Source organism: Eumetopias jubatus, unplaced genomic scaffold (assembly GCF_037043125.1).
Source record: "Eumetopias jubatus isolate StellerSeaLion01/CBP00866 unplaced genomic scaffold, mEumJub1_p1.0 scaffold_6, whole genome shotgun sequence".
In the NCBI taxonomy this organism is placed as follows: domain Eukaryota; kingdom Metazoa; phylum Chordata; class Mammalia; order Carnivora; family Otariidae; genus Eumetopias; species Eumetopias jubatus.
In genome coordinates this window covers 121898930-121918571 of record NW_028274812.1, presented here as the reverse complement: position 1 = coordinate 121918571, position 19642 = coordinate 121898930, and the positions used below count along the sequence as shown (strand labels likewise).

Sequence of the window (19642 nt, the reverse complement as noted above, 5' to 3'; positions counted from 1 at the left end):
TTTTTTTTTTTAACAATTTTTTATTGTTATGTTAATCACCATACATTACATCATTAGTTTTTGATGTAGTGTTCCATGATTCATTGTTTGTGCATAACACCCAGTGCTCCATGCAGAATATGCCCTCTTTAATACCCATCACCTGGCTAACCCATCCACCAACCCCCGTCCCCTCTAGAACCCTCAGTTTGTTTTTCAGAGTCCATCGTCTCTAATTGTTCGTCTCCCCCTCCGACTTACTCCCCTTCATTCTTCCCCTCCTGCTATCTTCTTCTTTTTTTTTTCTTAACATATATTGCATTATTTGTTTCAGAACTACAGATCCGTGATTCATCAGTCTTGTACAATTCACAGTGCTCAACATAGCACATACCCTCCCCAATGTCTATCACCCAGCCACCCAATCCCTCTCACCCCCACCACTCCAGCAACCCTCACTTTGTTTCCTGAGATTAAGAATTCTCATCTCAGTGAGGTCATATGATACATGTCTTTCTCTGATTGACTTATTTCACTCAGCATAACACCCTCCAGTTCCATCCACGTCGTTGCAAATGGCGAGATCTCATTCCTTTTGTTGGCTGCATAATATTCCATTGTGTATATATACCACATCTTCTTTATCCATTCATCTGTCGATGCACATCTTGGCTCTTTCCACAGTTTGGCTATTGTTGACATTGCTGCTATAAACATTGGGGTGCACGTACCCCTTCGGGTCCCTACATTTGTATCTTTGGGGTAAATACCCAGTAGTGCAATTACTGGATCGTATGGTAGCTCTATTTTCAACTGTTTGAGGAACCACCATACTGTTTTCCAGAGTGCTTGCACCAGCTTGCATTCCCAGCAACAGTGTAGGAGGGTTCCCCTTTCTCCACATCCCTGCCAACATCTGTCGTTTCCTGACTTGTTAATTTTAGCCATTCTGACTGGTGTGAGGTGGTATCTCATTGAGGTTTTGATTTGGATTTCCCTGATGCCGAGCGATGTTGAGCACTTTTTCATGTGTCTGTTGGCCATTTGGATGTCTTCTTTGGGAAAATGTCTGTTCATGTCTTCTGCCCATTTCTTGATTGGATTATTTGTTCTTTGGGTGTTCAGTTTCATAAGTTCATTATACATTTTGGATACTAGCCCTTTATCTGATATGTCATTTGCAAATATTTTCTCCCATTCTGTCGGTTGTCTTTTGGTTTTGTGGACTGTTTCTTTTGCTGTGCAAAAGCTTTTTATCTTGATGAAATCCCAATAGTTCATTTTTGCCCTGGCTTCCCGTGCCTTTGGCGACGTTTCTAGGAAGAAGTTGCTGCGGCTGAGGTCGAAGAGGTTGCTGCCTGTGTTCTCCTTTAGGATTTTGATGGACTCCTGTCTCACGTTTAGGTCTTTCAACCATTTGGAGTCTATTTTTGTGTGTGGTGTAAGGAAATGGTCAACTTTCTGCATGTAGCTGTCCAATTTTCCCAACACCATTTGTTGAAGAGACTGTCTTTTTTCCATTGGAGATTCTTTCCTGCTTTGTCAAAGATTAGTTGACCATAGAGTTGAGGGTCCATTTCTGGGCTCTCGATTCTGTTCCTTTGATCGATGTGTCTGTTTTTGTGCCAGTACCATAGTGTCTTGATAATGACAGCTTTGTAATAGAGCTGGAAGTCCGGAATTGTGATGTCGCCAGCTTTGCTTTTCTTTTTCATTATTCCTCTGGCTATTCGGGGTCTCTTCTGGTTCCATACAAATTTTAGAATTATTTGTTCCATTTCTTTGAAAAAGGTGCATGATATTTTGATGGGGATTGCATTGAATGTGTAGATTGCTCTAGGTAGCACTGACATCTTCACAATGTTGGTTCTCCCACTCCATGAGCATGGAACGTTTTTCCATTTCTTTGTGTCTTCTTCAGTTTCTTTCATGAGTATTTTATAGTTATCTGAGTACAGATCCTTTGCCTCTTTGGTTAAATTTATTCCTAGGTATCTTATGGTTTTGGGTGCAATTGTAAATGGGATCGACTGCTTGATTTGTCTCTCTTCTGTCTTGCTGTTGTTGTATAGGAATGCCACTGATTTCTGTGCATTGATTTTATAGCCTGCTACTTGACTGAATTCCTGTATCAGTTCTAGCACTTTTGGGGTGGAGTCTTTTGAGTTTTCCACATACAGTATCATATCATCTGCAAAGAGTGAGAGTTTGACTTCCTCTTTGCTGATTTGGATGTCTTTTTGTTGTCTGATTGCTGTGCCTAGGACTTCTAATACTATGTTGAATAGCAGTGGTGAGAGTGGACATCCCTGCCACATTCCTGACCTTAGGGGAAAAGCTCTCAGCTTTTCCCCATTGAGAATGATATTCGCTGTAGGTTTTCATAGATGGCTTTTATGATATTGAGGTATGTACCCTCTATCCCTATACTCTGAAGAGTTTTGATCAAGAAAGGATGCTGTACTTTGTCAAATGCTTTTTCTGCATCTATGGAGAGGATCATATGATTCTTGTTCTTTCTTTTGTTAATGTATTGTATCACGTTGATTGATTTGCGGATGTTGAACCAGCCTTGCAGCCCGGGGATAAATCCCACTTGGTCATGGTGAATAATCCTTTTAATGTACTGTTGGTTCCTATTGGCTAGTATTTTGGTGAGAATTTTTGCATCCATGTTCATCAAGGATATTGGTCTGTAATTCTCCTTTTTGATGGGGTCTTTGTCTGGTTTGGGGATCAAGGTAATGGTGGCCTCATAAAATGAGTTTGGAAGCTTTCCTTCCATTTCTATTTTTTGGAACAGTTTCAGGAGAATAGGTATTAATTCTTCTTTAAATGTGTGATAGAATTCCCCTGGGAAGCCATCTGGCCCTGGGCTTTTGTTTGTTGGGAGATTTTTGATGACTGCTTCAATTTCCTTAGTGGTTATAGGTCTGTTCAGATTTTCTATTTCTTCCTGGTTCAATTTTGGTGGTTGATACATCTCTAGGAATGCACCCACTTCTTCCACGTTATCTAATTTGCTGGCATAGAGTTGCTCATAATATGTTATCATTGTTTGTATTTCTTTGGTGTTGGTTGTGATCTCTCCTCTTTCATTCATGATTTTGTTGATTTGGGTCATTTCTCTTTTCTTTTTGATAAGTCTGGCCAGGGGTTTATCAATCTTGTTAATTCTTTCAAAGAACCAGCTCCTAGTTTCGTTGATCTGTTCTACTGTTCTTTTGGTTTCTACTTCATTGATTTCTGCTCTGATCTTTCTTATTTCTCTTCTCCTGCTGGGTTTAGGCTTTTTTTGCTGTTCTTTCTCTAGCTCCTTTAGGTGTAGGGTTAGGTTGTGTATTTCAGACCTTTCTTGTTTCTTGAGAAAGTCTTGTATTGCTATACACTTTCCTCTCAGGACTGCCTTTGCTGTATCCCAAAGATTTTGGACAGTTGTGTTTTCATTTTCATTGGTTTCCATGAATTTTTTTAATTCTTCTTTAATTTCCTGGTTGACCCATTCATTCTTTAGTAGGATGCTCTTTAGCCTCCATGTATTTGAGTTCTTTCCGACTTGTCTCTTGTGATTGAGTTCTAGTTTCAAAGCATTGTGGTCTGAAAATATTCAGGGAATAATCCCAATCTTTTGGTATCGGTTGAGACCTGATATGTGACCTAGGATGTGATCAATTCTGGAGAATGTTCCATGGGCACTAGAGAAGAATGTGTATTCTGTTGCTTTGGGATGGAATGTTCTGAATATGTCTGTGAAGTCCATTTGGTCCAATGTGTTATTTAAAGTCTTTATTTCCTTGTTGATCTTTTGCTTAGATGATCTGTCCATTTCAGTGAGGGGGGGTGTTAAAGTCCCCCACTATTATTGTATTGTTGTCAATGTGTTTCTTTGCTTTTGTTATTAATTGCCTTATATCTTGGCTGCTCCCACGTTAGCGGCATAGATATTTACAATTGTTAGATCTTCTTGTTGGATAGACCCTTTAAGTAGGATATAGTGTCCTTCCTCATCTCTTATTACAGTCTTTGTTTTAAAATCTAATTTGTCCGATAAAGAATTGCCACCCCAGCTTTCTTTTGGTGTCCATTAGCATGGTAAATGGTTTTCCACCCCCTCACTTTCAATGTGGGGGTGTCTTTGGGTCTAAAATGAGTCTCTTGCAGACAGCCTATCGATGGGTCTTGTTTTTTATCCAATCTGATAGCCTGTGTCTTTTGATTGGGGCATTTAGCCCATTTACATTCAGGGTTAAGTATTGAAAGGTATGAATTTAGTGCCATTGTATTGCCTAAGGTGACTGTTACTGTATATTGTCTGTGTTCCTTTCTGATCTATGCTGCTTTTAGGCTCTCTTTTTGCTTAGAGGACCTCTTTCAATATTTCTTGGAGGGCTGGTTTTGTGTTTGCAAATTCCTTTAGTTTTTGTTTGTCCTGGAAGCTTTTTATCTCTCCTTCTATTTTCAATGATAGCCTAGCTGGATATAGTATTCTTGGCTGCATATTTTTCTCGTTTAGTGCTCTGAAGATATCATGCCAGTCCTTTCTGGCCTGCCAGGTCTCTGTGGATAGGTCTGTTGCCAATCTAATGTTTCTACCATTGTAGGTTACAGATCTCTTCTCCCGAGCTGCTTTCAGGATTTTCTCTTTGTCTCTGAGACTCGTAAGTTTTACTATTAGATGTCGGGGTGTTGACCTATTTTTATTGATTTTGAGAGGGGTTCTCTGTGCCTCCTGGATTTTGATGCCTGTTTCCTTCCCCACATTAGGGAAGTTCTCTGCTATTATTTGCTCCAGTATACCTTCTGCCCCTCTCTCTCTTTCTTCTTCTTCTGGGATCCCAATTATTCTAATGTTGTTTCCTCTTATCGTATCGCTTATCTCTCGAATTCTGCCCTCGTGATCCTATAGTTGTTTATCTCTCTTTTTCTCAGCCTCTTTATTTTCCATCTTTTGGTTTTCTATATTGCTGATTCTTTCTTCTGCCTCATTTATCCTAGCAGTTAGTGCCCCCATTTTTGATTGCACCTCATTAATAGCCTTTTTGAGTTCAACTTGGTTAGATTTTAGGTCTTTTCTTTCTCCAGAAAGGGTTTCTCTAATAACTTCCACACTTTATTCAAGCCCAGCTAGTATCTTTAAAGTCATGATTCTGAACTGTAGTTCCGACATCGTACTAATATCAGTATTGAGTAGGTCCCTGGCTGACGGTACTACCTCTTGTTCTTTTTGCTGAGGGGATTTTTTTCGTCTTGTCATTTTGTCCAGAGGAGAACAGATGAATGAGAGAACAGAATGCTAACAGGTTAACAGTGTCTCCAGCAAATATACTCTATACAAATCAGAAAAGACCTGAAACCAGGGCACAAGAAAGGGAAAGAAAGAAGAGAGAAAAAAAAAGGAAAAAGAAAAAGATAAAAACAAACAAAAACAGAACAAAAGAAAAAAAAACAGAATATGATCAAATATGATCAGGCTAGTGCATAGATCAGTGCCACACACTAGCTTTTGGGCATTTTTGGTCTGTTAGAAGAAAGTGCCTGCTAAAATTTTAAAGGAAGAAAGACTTATATATGTACAAAATAAGGGTTGATACGATGAAGGGATGGCAGATGACTGTAAAGATGAAAATTATAAAAGATTTTATAAAAGGAACTGATAAGATAAAAAGTTGTTTTTTAAAAAGAAAGAAGAATATTTAAAAAGAAAAAGAAAAAAAGGGAGAGAATGTGATCAGGCAGGAGAATAGAACAAAGCCATACACTAGTGGTTTAGGGTATATTTTGATCTGTTAGAAGAAATTGTATCTCAAAATTTAAAGAGAGAAGAACTTATATATATATGCCAAAAATAAGGGTAACTACTATGAAGGGATAAAAATATGACTCTAAAAATGAAAAATAAAAAATGTTTTTTTTAAAAAAGGGATGGATAAGATGTTTGAAAAAGGGAAAAAGAAAAATTCAAAAAAAACAGTTAAAAAAATTAACTTTGAAAAACTAATGAATTATGGTAAAAAAGCCATGAATTCTATGTGCAGTATTCCCCTAGCGCTGGAGTTCTCCCGTTCTTCTTGATGGATAAACTTGGTCTTGGCTTGCTGGCTGTTCATGCTGATCTTCTGGGGGAGGGGCCTGTTGCCGTGGTTCCCAAATGTCTCTGCGGGAGGCAGAATTGCCCAGCTCTTGTGAGTCCGAGCTAAGCAAGCTGCTCGGGTTTGCTCTCAGGAGCTTTTGTTCCCTGCAAGCTCTCAGTACAGCTTTGGAGGACCAGGGTGAAAATGGTGGCCTCCCAATCTCCGCCCAGAGGACCTGAGAACTCGGGGCCCCGCTCCTCAGTGTGCCCCCAGAGAAAAGCAGTCACTCCCATCTCCCCGGTCTCCGGCCGCACTCCATGCTCACCCAGCCTGTGACCGACTGTTTCTATGTCTGGCACCGGACCCCGTGTGGAGTCTCCAAATCCAGCAGATCCCTGCGGTGCGCTCCCATGCCGCTCCTCCTGGGGGAGGAAGGGGAGTCTCCCCGGCTCTGCCGCTTTTTGGGTCCCTGCTGGAGGAGCAGTGGCCCGACTGGGCTGCAGATCACAGTTTATGGCGACCCCAAGCTGAGAGCCTGGGCCCCGGCTCCGTCTCTGCAGCCGGCTTCCCCGCTCCCATACCTGGGAGCTCTGCCGCACTCAGGCACCCCTGGTCTTTCTGTGACCCCGAGAGTCCTGAGTCCACACTGTCCCACAAGGTTTCCACCCCCCGCTTAGCCACTGGAGCGACGTCCCTCAGTGGAACCCACTTCTAAAAGTTCCGATTTTGTGCTCCCGGCTCCGCCACTCGCCAGAAGCGGCCGACGGAGGCCCCCTCCCCCGCCGTCTATCCTCCCGATCGCCTCGGATTCACTTCTCCGCACCTCCTACCTTCCAGAAAGTGGTCGCTTTTCTGTTCAGAGTGTTGTTACTATTCTTATCTTTGATCTCCTGTTGAGTTCGTAGGTTTTCAGAATGGTTTGATCCCTATTCAGCTGAATTCCTGAGACCAGACGAAATCCAGGTTTCCTACTCCTCCGCCATCTTGCCACACCCCCCCGACTTTGATAAGTTCCTAATAGATTTTGGATACTAGCCCATATCTGACAAGATATTTGCAAATATCTTTTCCCATTCTGTAGGTTGCCTTTTAGTTTTGTTGACTGTTTCCTTTGCTGTGCAAATCTTTTTATCCTGATGAAGTCCCGATAGTTCATTTTTGCCTTTGTTTCCCTTGCCTTTGGAGATGTGTCTAGCAAGAAGTTCCTACAGCTGAGATAAAAGATGTTGCTGCCTGTGTTCTCCTCTAGGATTTTGACGGATTCCTCTCTCACATTTAGGTCTTTCATCCATTTTGAGTTTATTTTAGTGTATGGTGTAAGAAAGTGGTCCAGTTTCATTCTTCTGCATGTGGCTGTCCAATTTTCCCAACCCCATTTGTTGAAGAGACTGTCCTTTTTTCCCTTGGATATTCTTTCTTGCTTTGTCAAAGATTAGTTGACCATAGAGTTGAGGTTCTGTTTCTGGGTTCTCTGTTGTGTTCCATTGATCTGTGTGTCTGTTTTTGTGCCATTAACATACTGTCTTGATAATGACAGCTTTGTAATACAGCTTGACATTGTGATGCCTCTAGCTTTGGTTTTCATTTTCAACATTTTCAACATTCCTTTGGCTACTCGGGGTCTTTTCTGGTTCCATGCAAATTTTAGGATTGTTTGTTCTAGCTCTGTGAAAAATGTCAGTGGTATTTTGATAGGGATTGCATTGAATGTGTAGATTGCTCTGGGCAGCATAGACATTTTAACAATATTTATTTGACCAACCCATGAGCATGCAATGCTTTTCCATTTCTTTGTGTCTTCCTCAATTTCATAAGTGTTCTGTAGATTTTAGAGAACAGATCCTTTACCTCTTTAGTCCTAGGTATCTTACAGTTTTTGTGCAATTGTAAATTAGATCGATTCCTTGATTTCTCTTTCTTCTGCTTCATTGTTAGTGTGTAGTAATACAACAATATGCAACTGTACAATAATGCAACTGGTTTCTGTGCATTGATTTTATATCCTGCGACTTTGCTGAATTTTTGTATCATTTATAGCAATTTTTGGGTGGAGTCTTTTGGGTTTTCTACACAGAGTATCATGTCGTCTGCAAAGAGTGAGAGTTTGACTTCTTTGCTGATTTGGGTGCCTTTTATTTCTTTTTGTTGTCTGATAGCTGAGGCTAGGACTTCCAGTACTACGTTGAACAACAGTGATGAGAGTGGACATCCCTCTCATGTTCCTGATCTTAGGGCAGTAGCTCTCAGTTTTTCCCTGTTGTGGATGATATTCACTGTGGGTTTTTCTCTTTTTTTTTTAAAGATTTATTTATTTATCATTTGAGAGAGAGAAAAAAAGATAGTAAGAGAGAGCATGAGCAGAAGGGGGAGAGGGAGAAACAGGCTCCCTGCTGAACAGGGAGCCTGACATGAGGCTTGGTCACAGGACCTTGGGATTATGACGTGAGCCGAAGGCAGACACTTAACTGACTGAGCCACCCAGGCGCCCCTCGCTGTGGGTTTTTTTTGTGTCTTTTATGATACTGAGTTGTGTTCCTTCTATCCCTACACTGCAGAGAGTTTTTGTCAAGAAAAGATGATGTATTTTGTCAAATGCTTTTTCTGCATCTATTGAGAGGATCATATGGTTCTTGTCCTTTCTTTTATTAATGTGGTGTATCACCTTAGTTGATTTGCGAATGTTGAACCGCCATTGTAGCCCAGGAATAAATCCAACTTGGTCATGGTGAATAATCCTTTTAATTTGCTTTGGATCCTATCAGCTAGTATCTTGTTGGGAATTTTGGAATCTATATTCATCAGGGATATTGGTCTATAATTCTCCTTTGTCTGGTTTTGGGATCAGTGTACTGCTGGCCTCATAGAATAAGTTTGGGAGTTTTCCTTCCATTTTCTATTTTTCGAAAGTTTCAGAAGAATAGGTATTAATTCTTTAAAAGTTTGATAGAATTCCACTGACCATCCCCTCACTTTCAATCTGCAGGTGTCATTGGGTCTAAATAAGTCTCTTGTAGGCAGCATGTAGATGAGACCTTTTTTTTTTTTTGTATATTCTGACATCCTATGTCTTTTGATTGGTGCATTTAGTCCATTTATATTCAGAATTATTATTGATAGATACATATATAGTGCCATTTTATTGCCTGTTTTGTCATCTTTTCTGGAGATTTTCTCTGTTCCTTTCTAGTCATTGTCACTTTTGGTCTTTCCTTCCCACTCAGCAAGTCCCCTTTAATATTTCTTGCAGGGCTGGTTTAGTGGTCATTAAGTCCTTTAGTTTTTGTTTGTCTGGGAAACTCTTTATCTCTCCTTCTTTCTAAATGATAACCCTTTTGGGTAGAGTATTCTTGGCTGCAGATTTTTCCCATTCAGCACATTGAATATATCATGCCACTCTCTTCTGGCTTGCCAAGTTTCTGTGGAGAGATCTGCAGCTACCCTTTTAGGGGTCTTCCCATGTAAGTTAGGGACTTCTTTTGTCTTGCTGCCTTCAGGAATTTTTCTCTATCAACTGTATCGTACAAATTTAACTACAGTATATCTTGGTGTTGGCCTGCTTTTGTTGATTTTTATGGAGAGTTCTCTCTGTCTCCTGAATTTGGATGTCTGTATCCTTCCCTAGATTAGGGAAGTTTTCAGCTATTATTTCCTCATATAAACCTTCTGCCCACTTTTCTCTCTTTTCTTCTTCTGGGATTCCTATGATATGAATGTTTTTATGTTTGATTAGTTTCACTGAGTTCCCTAAATCTATTCTTGTGATCCATAATTCTCTCTTTTGTTTGGCTTCATTATTTTCCATTGTACTATTTTCTATATCACTTATTCGTTCCTCTGTTTCTTCTATCCTTGTGGTCATTATATCCAGTCTGTTTTGAATCTCAGTTATTGCAGTTTTCATTTCTGTTTTTTTTTTTAACTCTTTTATATCTGTGGTAAGAGTCTCCCTGATATCTTCCATGCTTTTCTCAAGCCCAGCAATTATCCTTATGACTGTTGCTTTAAATTCTGCATCAGGCATATACTTATATCTCTTTTGATTTGATTTCTGCCTGTAACCTTTTTTTGTTCTTTCTTTTGAGATGAATTCCTCTGTCTTTGTGTCTTGTGTAGATCTCTTTTTTTGTATTAGAGAATCTTGTTATATTTCCTGATCCTGAGAGCCTTATGAAGAAGAGGTCATACAATGTCCAGGACGTGCTTCAGGGAGTGTCTCTGGTGTATGCTGCATGCATTCTGCTATTGCGTTTGGGAGTGTTTGGACATTGGCCAGAGTATGGTAAGTTTTAACTAGGTGTGCTCTGGTCTGCTTGTTAAATGAGACCTGATGCTATTTCCATTACAAGTGAAGTTGTCAGAACTCTATGGTTAATAGACATGGTGTGTGCAGGGGGTTGTACTGGTTTTCTGGGAAGGGGCCTGCTGCACTGGTCTTTAGGCACGTTTGCCTGAGAAAAGCAGTACCAGCAGAATGCAAGGGAATGGGACTTGGTGTAAGCAGGTTAGGCAGCCAGTGTTGGCATTGTGCTGTTGACTGAAGTTGGTTTATGCTGAGGGATGGGGAGATAAATGGTGCCCACCAGCTCCTTTGTCCCTAGAGAGGGGTCTCTGTGCTTGCCGCTCTCAGGGAAGCACTCCCATAAGAGTGAATAATTTCCTCTTGTGCATCTCAGGTGTTTTTCAGATCGCTGTTTTCTCTCTGTCTCCAGGTTGCTTGCCTGCCTGGAGCAGCACAGTGCATTTTGGGTAATATCCCAGCCAAGCCTGCTGACTTTTAAAACTCCAAACTTTAAGGTCATGCTGTAGCGGGACCTGAGATAGTCCTCTGGGGGAGGATCTCACTGCTCTGGGACGGATGCAGGTTTGACTGAGAAGGGCAATCATGCTAGAGTGCAGGGGCATGGGATTTGGAGCAAAGCAGGCTAAACAGCCAGTGTCCAGGTTTTCTGCCCTCAGCAGGTGTCTCTGTGCCTATGCTGAGAGGTGGGGGAAAGAAATGGCACTCTCCAGCTCTTCTGTCCCCCAAGAAGTGTCTCTGTGAATGCCACCTCTCACAGATGTGCTCCAAGAAGAGTGAACAGTCTCTCCCCCATGTACTTTATGTGATCCTCGGATTGTGCTGTCTGCCCTTGTCTGCTTGCCTGCCTTCTCTCAGGGAGTAGGATCTCTATCTCATCCAAGCCTGCTGACCTTTGAACTCCAGTCTCTGAGCCCTGGTTGCAGAAACTCACAAAAATCAGCCCCTCCAGCCCCTCTCATTTTCTCAGCTAATGGCTTTGGGGAAGTGATCTCCTTGTGCATTTCCCTGGTGTGCTTTTCTCTCTCTCTCTCTCTCTCTCTCTCTCTCTCTGTCTCCCTCTCTCTCTCCTTTCTGTGTGAGTAGGGCTCCTTCTCCTCTGCAGCACCTGTGATCCTTTTCTCCCCCAAATCACACCTCCACAGTTCTTATCTTCCTCGACTTGGCCTCTTTTCTCCCTCTAATTGAGAAGTTTGTTCTGTCAGTCCTTGGGTTGATTTCTTGGGTATTCAGAATGATCTGATAGTTATCTAGTTGTGTTTGAGGGACCAGACAAGCCTAGGGTCCTCCTAGTATGCTACCATCTTAGCTCCTCCCAATCCAAGGAAGTGAATGCTTTAATTTCAGTTTTTCTGGTGTCCTGAAAAAGGTTTTCTCAACATTTTGCTTTCAAACATGTCTCCATCCATTTGCATTTTCTTCCTCTCAGATGCATGAGAGTTGTGTGGCTCTCTATGCTGAGGACAGGTTTGGGTTTCTTGCCCTCTGCCATGGTGTAGAGCAGCCACACAACCAATAACGTGTCATAACTTCCTCTTCCTATCTGCTCTGTCTCTAATCCTGAGGGCTCATGAGGACTGGAAAGGTTAGATGCTTCCATATCAGTGCCTTGACTGAATGTGTTCACAGCCCTCTTACAGAACACTAATTTTAGTGTTTTAATAGAAATGTCCAATATATATCACTTAGCTGCGACCTGAGGCAAATAACTTGACTATGCCTGGTTGCACGGGTCAGGTTTGGGAATTAAGTTAATGTCAGTGAAGTGCTTATAACAGTGTCCAGCAGATAAGTGAAAATTTACTCTTATTATTTGGAATAAATGTTTATTCTAGTATTTAAAATTTCATTGGCCTGGCACATAATAGGTGTTCAGGGAATAAAGTTTAGTAGCATTAAGAAATAGTGGACTGTTGGGGCTCCTGGGTAGTGGCTCAGTCGGTTAAGCGTCTGCCTTTGGCTCAGGTCATGATCCCAGGGTCCTGAGATCAAGCCCTGCATCAGGCTCCCTGCTCAGTGCAAAACCTACTTCTCGCTCTCCCTCTGCGGCTCCCCCTGTTGTGTGCTCTCTCTCTCTCTCTGTCAAATAAATAAATAAAATCTTAAAAAAAAAGAAATAGTGGGCTGTTGAACTACTACAGTCATATTGAATAATGTCTAGACGGATATACTCATCAAAAGAATTAGTACCTTAGGAAATGGATTTTAAACCTAGTTATTTGTTTCCAGTCAAGTGTTTCTTCCTTCCAGATTGGTTGCTGTAGGTGGCCTATCACATAAGGATAGTAGTTGCCTTATCTTGAGTCTTTTTAGAGTTCATAAAATTCCTAAGTTTTTTTTCTGGGATATTTTAGTGAAACATTAGTTGTACTGAGTTGGATATGCATATGGTATTTCTACCTATCTGTATTTGTAAGCTTTTAAGAATTTATAGTAATAATTATTAATAGAGTGTAATTCACTATATAGATTTGGACATGTTTTTAAACTAGTTATCCTCTATTGAAAAGCTAGAAAGACACTGAAGGGTAGTAGAAGGGAATGGAGGATTTAGGAATGTGTGCCCACCATATCAAGCTACTTGTGAAATCCAGAAACTTAATTAAATTAAAGTTGGGAAGAGTTCCAAGGCTTTGATAGTTGGTATTTAAACTCATATAAGAGAGCTCTGTAATATTTAAACAAAATTTACTTGTAAGTTTTTTTCAAGTTATAGAATTATTTTGCTTTATTAAGAGCCCATCCGTTAGAGATTTAGATGGAGTTTCCAACAGTTTAAAAAATAGTTCTTCAAACCAGTCATGCCCATGTGAAGTAACATACATGAATCAAAACAGTGAAATCTAGCCGTTGGTCTTACCACAAAGTAGTTTTGGTCTGTGTGTGCAGGAAAGAGTTAAGGTTTTTACTTAACGAAATGGTTAATAGTAGGTTGAGATCTCACCTTTAGATATATTTTAAAATATTGTATAATTTGGAGTGAAAAATGTTAAAGCATCCACATGATTTTTAAACATTAGTAATCAACATTTTTAAAAGTTGTATAACTCATAGTATGTAAATTAAAATGCACTTTATGTTCCAAAATTAGATATTCTTTTAAAAACAGGGCAACTCATATAGTTCAATATGTTGATAAGTAACTGCTTTTTAATTAACAATTTCAAGAGTTATGCCTTAAAACTCATTCCTGCCCTCTCCAATTTCTATATATTTGGAGACCAGTCCTTGAAGTTTATAAATTATTTTGTCTAGTAGATGTCATCATGCATTCATTAGCACCTGTTTAATGGGCGCAAAATTTGGTTTTAATTTTGATATGATGTTTTTAAAAAATTGATCTTCACTCTTGTCTTTGATTTAAAAATATTTAGAACAAAAAGCTATGAAATAACTAGCCCATTAAACAAGGCTACTATACAAAAAGTTCAGTATTAGGTACTGTGACAGATAGAATTAGAAAAGCACCATCTGATATTGGTATACTTACAGTTTTATCCTGGCTTGCCTCTTTATTGAGACAAATTATGCCTTTATTTCAGAGCTCCATCCCTTTGTCCACAGCACACTAAACCAGCACTATGTTAGTCAGAGTTCAGAGAAATGGAACCAAGAGGATGTTGATTCTGCTTCCAACTGTGTATATAAAGAGAAAAGATTTATGAAAGGAATTTGGCTTACATGATTATAGAAGTTAACAAGTCCCAAGATCTGCAGTCATCAGGTTGGAGGCCCAAGAATGCCCATGGTGTAGTTCCAATCTGAAAGCCAAGAGGCTCAAGACCCAGGAAGTACCAGTGTTTCAGTTCAGTGTCCTCATTCAAAGCAGTTAAGCAGGAGGAGTTCCCCCTTACTAGAAGGAGGGTCAGCCTTTTTTTGTTCTATTCAGGCCTTCCACTGATTGGATGGGTTCCACCCTCCTTAATGGGGGCAATCTGCTTCCCTTCGCCTACCAATTCAAATATTAATCTCATCCAAAAACACTCTCACAGACATACCCAGAATAATGTTAAATGAATATCTGAGCACCCTGTGGCCCACTCAAGTTAACACGTAGAATTAACCATCACAATGTCCTTAACTTAGATTTTGCAGTGTAGAATTCCAATGTCATTCTGTGCCTCTTCACATCACAGTGGATGCTGGGTTCCTCAGGAATATTTGAATTCTACACCTACAGGAGTTCTCCCAACTCCCAGTATTCACAGGAAATTCTTAAATCTCTTCTTACCCCTTCTGTTATCTTAAATCTGCGGGAGAAGCAGTGAGTCTGTTGGACTTCTCAGGAATGTATCATAGGATTATGCCTGGCAGATCTCCTTCAAACGGTCAGTTAGCCATGTGGAGACCCAGGATTTCAAGTTTTTTAAAGACCTTGAAATTAACCTAGTAGTATTCAGGGCCATCATGCTTTCTGAAATATATCCCAGGAGGTCCTGAAGAACTCTAACCATGGGTGATCCCTTCATTCACCAAATATTTATTGAATATCCTGAACACACTATGTGACAGGTACTGATACATATGTATATACACACACACACACACATATACATGTATGTACATGTAACACATACATACATAAATTTAAAAATATATAAATATATAAAATAGTGACCAAGATAAATATGACCTCTCCCCTCCTGGAGAGACAGAACCAAAATCAATTTTTAAACACTTTATCTTAAATTTTGCTAACAGCTATAAAAGAAACAAATAGGGTTCTAAGATGGGATGGAGGTCAGGGAAGATCTCTCTGAGGAGATGACATTGAAACCAAAACTTGAAGCATGAGAAGGAAACAGCCACACAAGGAATCGGGGAGAAGAATGTATTAGGAAGAGACAACAGCACATTGCAAAACCAAGGAAAGGAGCTTGGCATATTTGAAAAACAGAAAGAAGGTCAAAACATTCAGAGTATACTGAGCAGTGGGCTTAGGGTATCAGGAGGAGCAGGAGATGAGGCTAGAGGAGGAAGCAGGGACCAGCTGACAGGGCTTCATTACAGACCATGGTAAGGAATGTGTATTCCAAGTATGGTGGGAAGCCACAAATAGACTGTAACTGGTGGAGTAATCTGATCAGAGTTTTGGTTTTAAAAAAAGACCACTCTGGTTACCTGTTCAAGAATGAATTGGCAGGGAACAAAAGTCAGAGTGGGTAAACTATTAAAACCGTCTGGGAAGGAAATGATGGTGTTTGGGTTAAGGTTTTGTTAGTGGAGTTGGAGAGAACATGATAGATTTTGTTTGTATTTTGGAAGTAGTGTTGACCAGACTTACTGATGGATTGATCAGATGAGTCGGATGAAGACAAGAATTAACATAGAGCTACCAAATGGACTCTCAAATGAGTAGATGTGCCATTTACAAAGTCAGATAGACTTTTGAAGAACATGCTTGGAGGAAAATACCAGTTTTCTACTTTTAATGTATTGAGTTGAGATTACTGTGAGTTATTCAAGAAGAGACATGAAGTAGACAATCCGAAATTCAAATCTGGGCTTCAAAGGAAAGATCAGGGCTGGAGATACAAATTTGGAAGTGTGACATTGTGATTTATAATAAGAAATATATATAGTCTTCTTCTGGTTTTAGGCACAGAGCTCCTAAAACCCTGGGAATTTCTTCAAGTGAGGAGTGGGAAAGGTCTTTTTTTATGTTAATGATGTGACTTTTGTCGCCACCTCAGGATGAGGGTGCTAATTGCTTGGATCACCAACCAGGTGATTAGAAGGTTGGAATTTACAGTCTAACCCTCAGACCTCTAGGGAGGGGAATGGAGCTGGATGTTGAATCAGTTGCCAGTGGCCAGTGATTTAATCAATCATGCCCATGTAATGAAGCTTCCATAAAAAGCCAAAGGACAGGGTTCAGAGAACTTCCAGATTGATGAATGTGTGGAGATTCAGGGAGAGTGGCTTGCCTGGAGAGGGCATGGAAGCTCTGCACCCTTTTCTCATACTTTGCCCTATGCATCTCTTCCACCTGGCCATTTCTGAGTTTTATCCTTTTATAATAAACTGGTAATCTAGTGGGTAAATACATTTCCTAGTTCTGTGAGCTGTTGTAACAAATTACTTGAACCCATGCAGGGAATTTTAGGAACCTCCAACATGTAGCCAATAGGCCAGAAGCATAGGTGATAACTTGGTCTTGAGATTGGCATCTACATGTGTGTTGAGGGGGAGGTGCAAATCTTGTAGGAATGAGCCTTTAGCTTGTGGGATCTGACGTTATCTCCAGGTAGACTGTGTTAGAATTGAGTTGAATTGTTGGACCACCCAACTGGTGTCTGGAGAATTTTATACTCAATTCCAACATGAATTGAGTGCAGAATCCAAAATAGGAAGGCACTCGATAGAAATGATATTGGAAGTCTTGAGAATAAATTAGTGAGAGTGTATAGAGAAAAAAAGTGCCTAAGACTAAGACCTGACAAACTGCATTACTTAGAGAATAGCTAATTAATTTATCACCTCAGTAAACCTGGGGCCATTCGTTTGCTTTTCTACACATAGGCCACTGTATTATGTTCAAAGTGTTACTTTGAATCAGAGCATCACACTTTGACAGAAACAGAAAGTAGGCTAATAGACATTCAGGGCCAGTTGGACTTACCTGAGTGGTCATGATTCAGATGGGAGTCACTCTTGACATCTCTCCTGTCTCACTGAAACACCCAGTAGAATTGCCAGGTTCAGTCACCTCTGCCTTGAAAGCCTGTAGCTAAGCCATCTGCATGAGTTCATGCTCCACCTCCTTTTGTCTAATGCGCTGTGATTGCTCACCTAGGTGAATGTAGTATCCTCCTAACTGGCTGTGCTCCTAATGTCAGTGCCTCTAGTCACTTCTCACTGTTGCTTTAAAACACTTCAGTTACTTCTCATTTGTCTTAAAAAATAGAGGGACAGAAACCTCAGCTTCTAAGTGAAATCCTCATGTACAAAGAATTTTGAGTGTTGTTGCCTAATGGATTTAGGAATTTGCTTATTGACTTATTACTGAGGTGAATTTTAGGTTTAGTTTTTTCAACAATTAAACTTCAATTCTTTAAAAGCAAAAGTGCGTTTCTACAAAGAAAAAAATGATAAAAGCAATATAGTTCAATATAAAATTATAAAATAAATGTAAATTAGAGCCTGAAGAGGTATGTATGCATGTGTGTGTTGACCACTTTTTATCAGGTATGTCTTATGTTTTTGTTCTTACCCTTCTTTTGCTCATTCATGTTAGTAATGCTCATCATAATAATGAACTCTATACACTGTTTCTCTAGCTTATACCAAAAATATATATAACATTATTTGTATTTTAAAATTAACTTGAAGTCAATTGTTGTTAGCTTGAAAGTTCTCTTGACACGTCTCTATCCAATAATTTCATAAGCATTTTAACTTTAAAGGATAATTTCGTATTATGTTAGTGAACTATCAGAATTTTCTTTTTCATCATACCATTTTTTTATTATTTTTTTATTTGGAAAGTTTTCTAAGCTTATTCTTCTTAGGCATTTTATGTGGTAATATTTAGTTTTAGAAAATTTGGGAGTAAAAAGTTAACTGAAATCCAATTGAATAGATTTCTCTTTTAATCAGTGTAGTCTTCCACATATTACCTTAAGGAGAAAGAAGTATCAAAGGAAAATATGGCTAGCAGTAAACAGATAAAAATTTAATTCTAGAATATATTCTCTCCTAAATTAGACTATAGAATCCCTGAAAGAATAGTGATTTATAATTCTTTAAAAATAAAATGCCAAATATAATGGTTATTTATAAATGTTTAAGGGAAGGGAATGGATATCCTAAGATTCCTAGACATTAATCCAGAGTTTATTCTTCTTTTTGTTTCTCTACTAGCTAATGAGAAATAGTATTAAGAAGGTTATCGTGGGTAAGATTTAGATTTAACCATATACAATTATTGATGAACATGGCACATGAAATTCACCTACAAAAAAGGCAATTTCAACTTAATTCTTAGGTTTATTTATGGAATGGAAATTGTACTTAAAGGTTTTAAGGAAATGAATAACTTCCTTTTGGAATAAAAAAGTTTTTCTAATTAAGTCTGTTTTTAAATCAGAAACTTAGATTATGTCTTAAACATTCCTTTCAGTCAAGTTACAACCATATCTTATGCTCTCTTTATATACAACTGCTAAGGCATTTCTTCTTTTTATCTGAAGACAACTAATATATTTGATTTTGCTTTTTTAATTTTTAAGACTGCAGAGAAATCAGGCCAGATTGAAAGATCAAAGAATGTAAGGCAAAGACAAAATGATTTTAAGGTAAGTTAAGGATAAGTATGTAGACTTTTTCACAGGATAAGGTTTTCTTAACCAAAGTTAATAGAAAACTATCTACATTCAAACTATTCATCACTGTTCAGTCTGATTCCTTTAGTTGATTTAATCAAATTAATGACTTTTAATGAGGTTTTACTTTCACCATTGTCTAGAAAATGATTCAAGAAGTAATGCAGTGTCTTGTGAAGTTGATCCGTGGAGCCCTCCTCCCACTCAGCATCCCAGAGTGTGGAGTGAGGCAGTATGGAGGCTGGGAGGTGAAGTCTGAGCTCTCAGGACAGTGGCTTGCTCATGTCATCCAGACCATAAGGTAAATATGGACACATTCTTCTGAAAACGGGTAAAAATTTTTTTGTCTTTTTGAAAAAAAACCCACAACGCATTCAGTTTGAGATATGATTTTTTAACATAGTCAACAAAGAATTTTACTATGTCTTCTTGCCTCTAGTATTTCCTCTCTATCATATAGCACCTAAACTCCTAAACCTTCCTATGCTTATGTTTGATGAGAATGTTGTACTGAATGTGCATCTTTTTTATTGTTTAATTCAGTGTTACTGCTGTATTGTAGTTCCTGTTACGGTTTTACTTTCCCCTTGCTTTCCATATAATATTGTAGCTTACAACCTCCATAGGCTGGCCAAACTGATGACAGGAATTGCTTCAAGATTCCACTCTGCTCACTTGTGTTTTGTTGTGGCTCTTTCACAGGCTTACTTATGAATCGTTGACTGCCCTTGAAATTCCTAATGACATGTTACAGACTATCCAGGATCTCATTTTGGATCTCCGAGTACGTTGTGTGATGGTCACATTGCAACACACAGCAGAAGGTATGTTAAGAAAATTGATGACATTTGCTAGACAACGATTATCTGAATATGCCACCTCTTTCTAGCTTCTAGTCCTTGAAAATGAGAAAATTGCTTTTTATGGAAATTTGAGTATTTTAAATCACAAATAGCTGCTCAATAGAATTT

General features: G+C 39.2%; 1 protein-coding gene across 4 annotated transcripts in view; it reads left to right on the top strand.

Moving 5' to 3' along the window:
• Nucleotides 1-19642, top strand: part of EXOC2 (exocyst complex component 2) — a 287628-nt gene that overhangs the window by 138932 nt on the left and 129054 nt on the right. For all 4 annotated transcript variants that reach the window (XM_028091090.2, XM_088024102.1, XM_028091088.1 and 1 more), the window contains 3 exons: nt 18579-18644; nt 18815-18972; nt 19374-19495. In XM_028091090.2, the coding sequence (XP_027946891.1) occupies nt 18579-18644; nt 18815-18972; nt 19374-19495 (346 nt within the window). The remainder of the gene's footprint in view (nt 1-18578; nt 18645-18814; nt 18973-19373; nt 19496-19642) is intronic.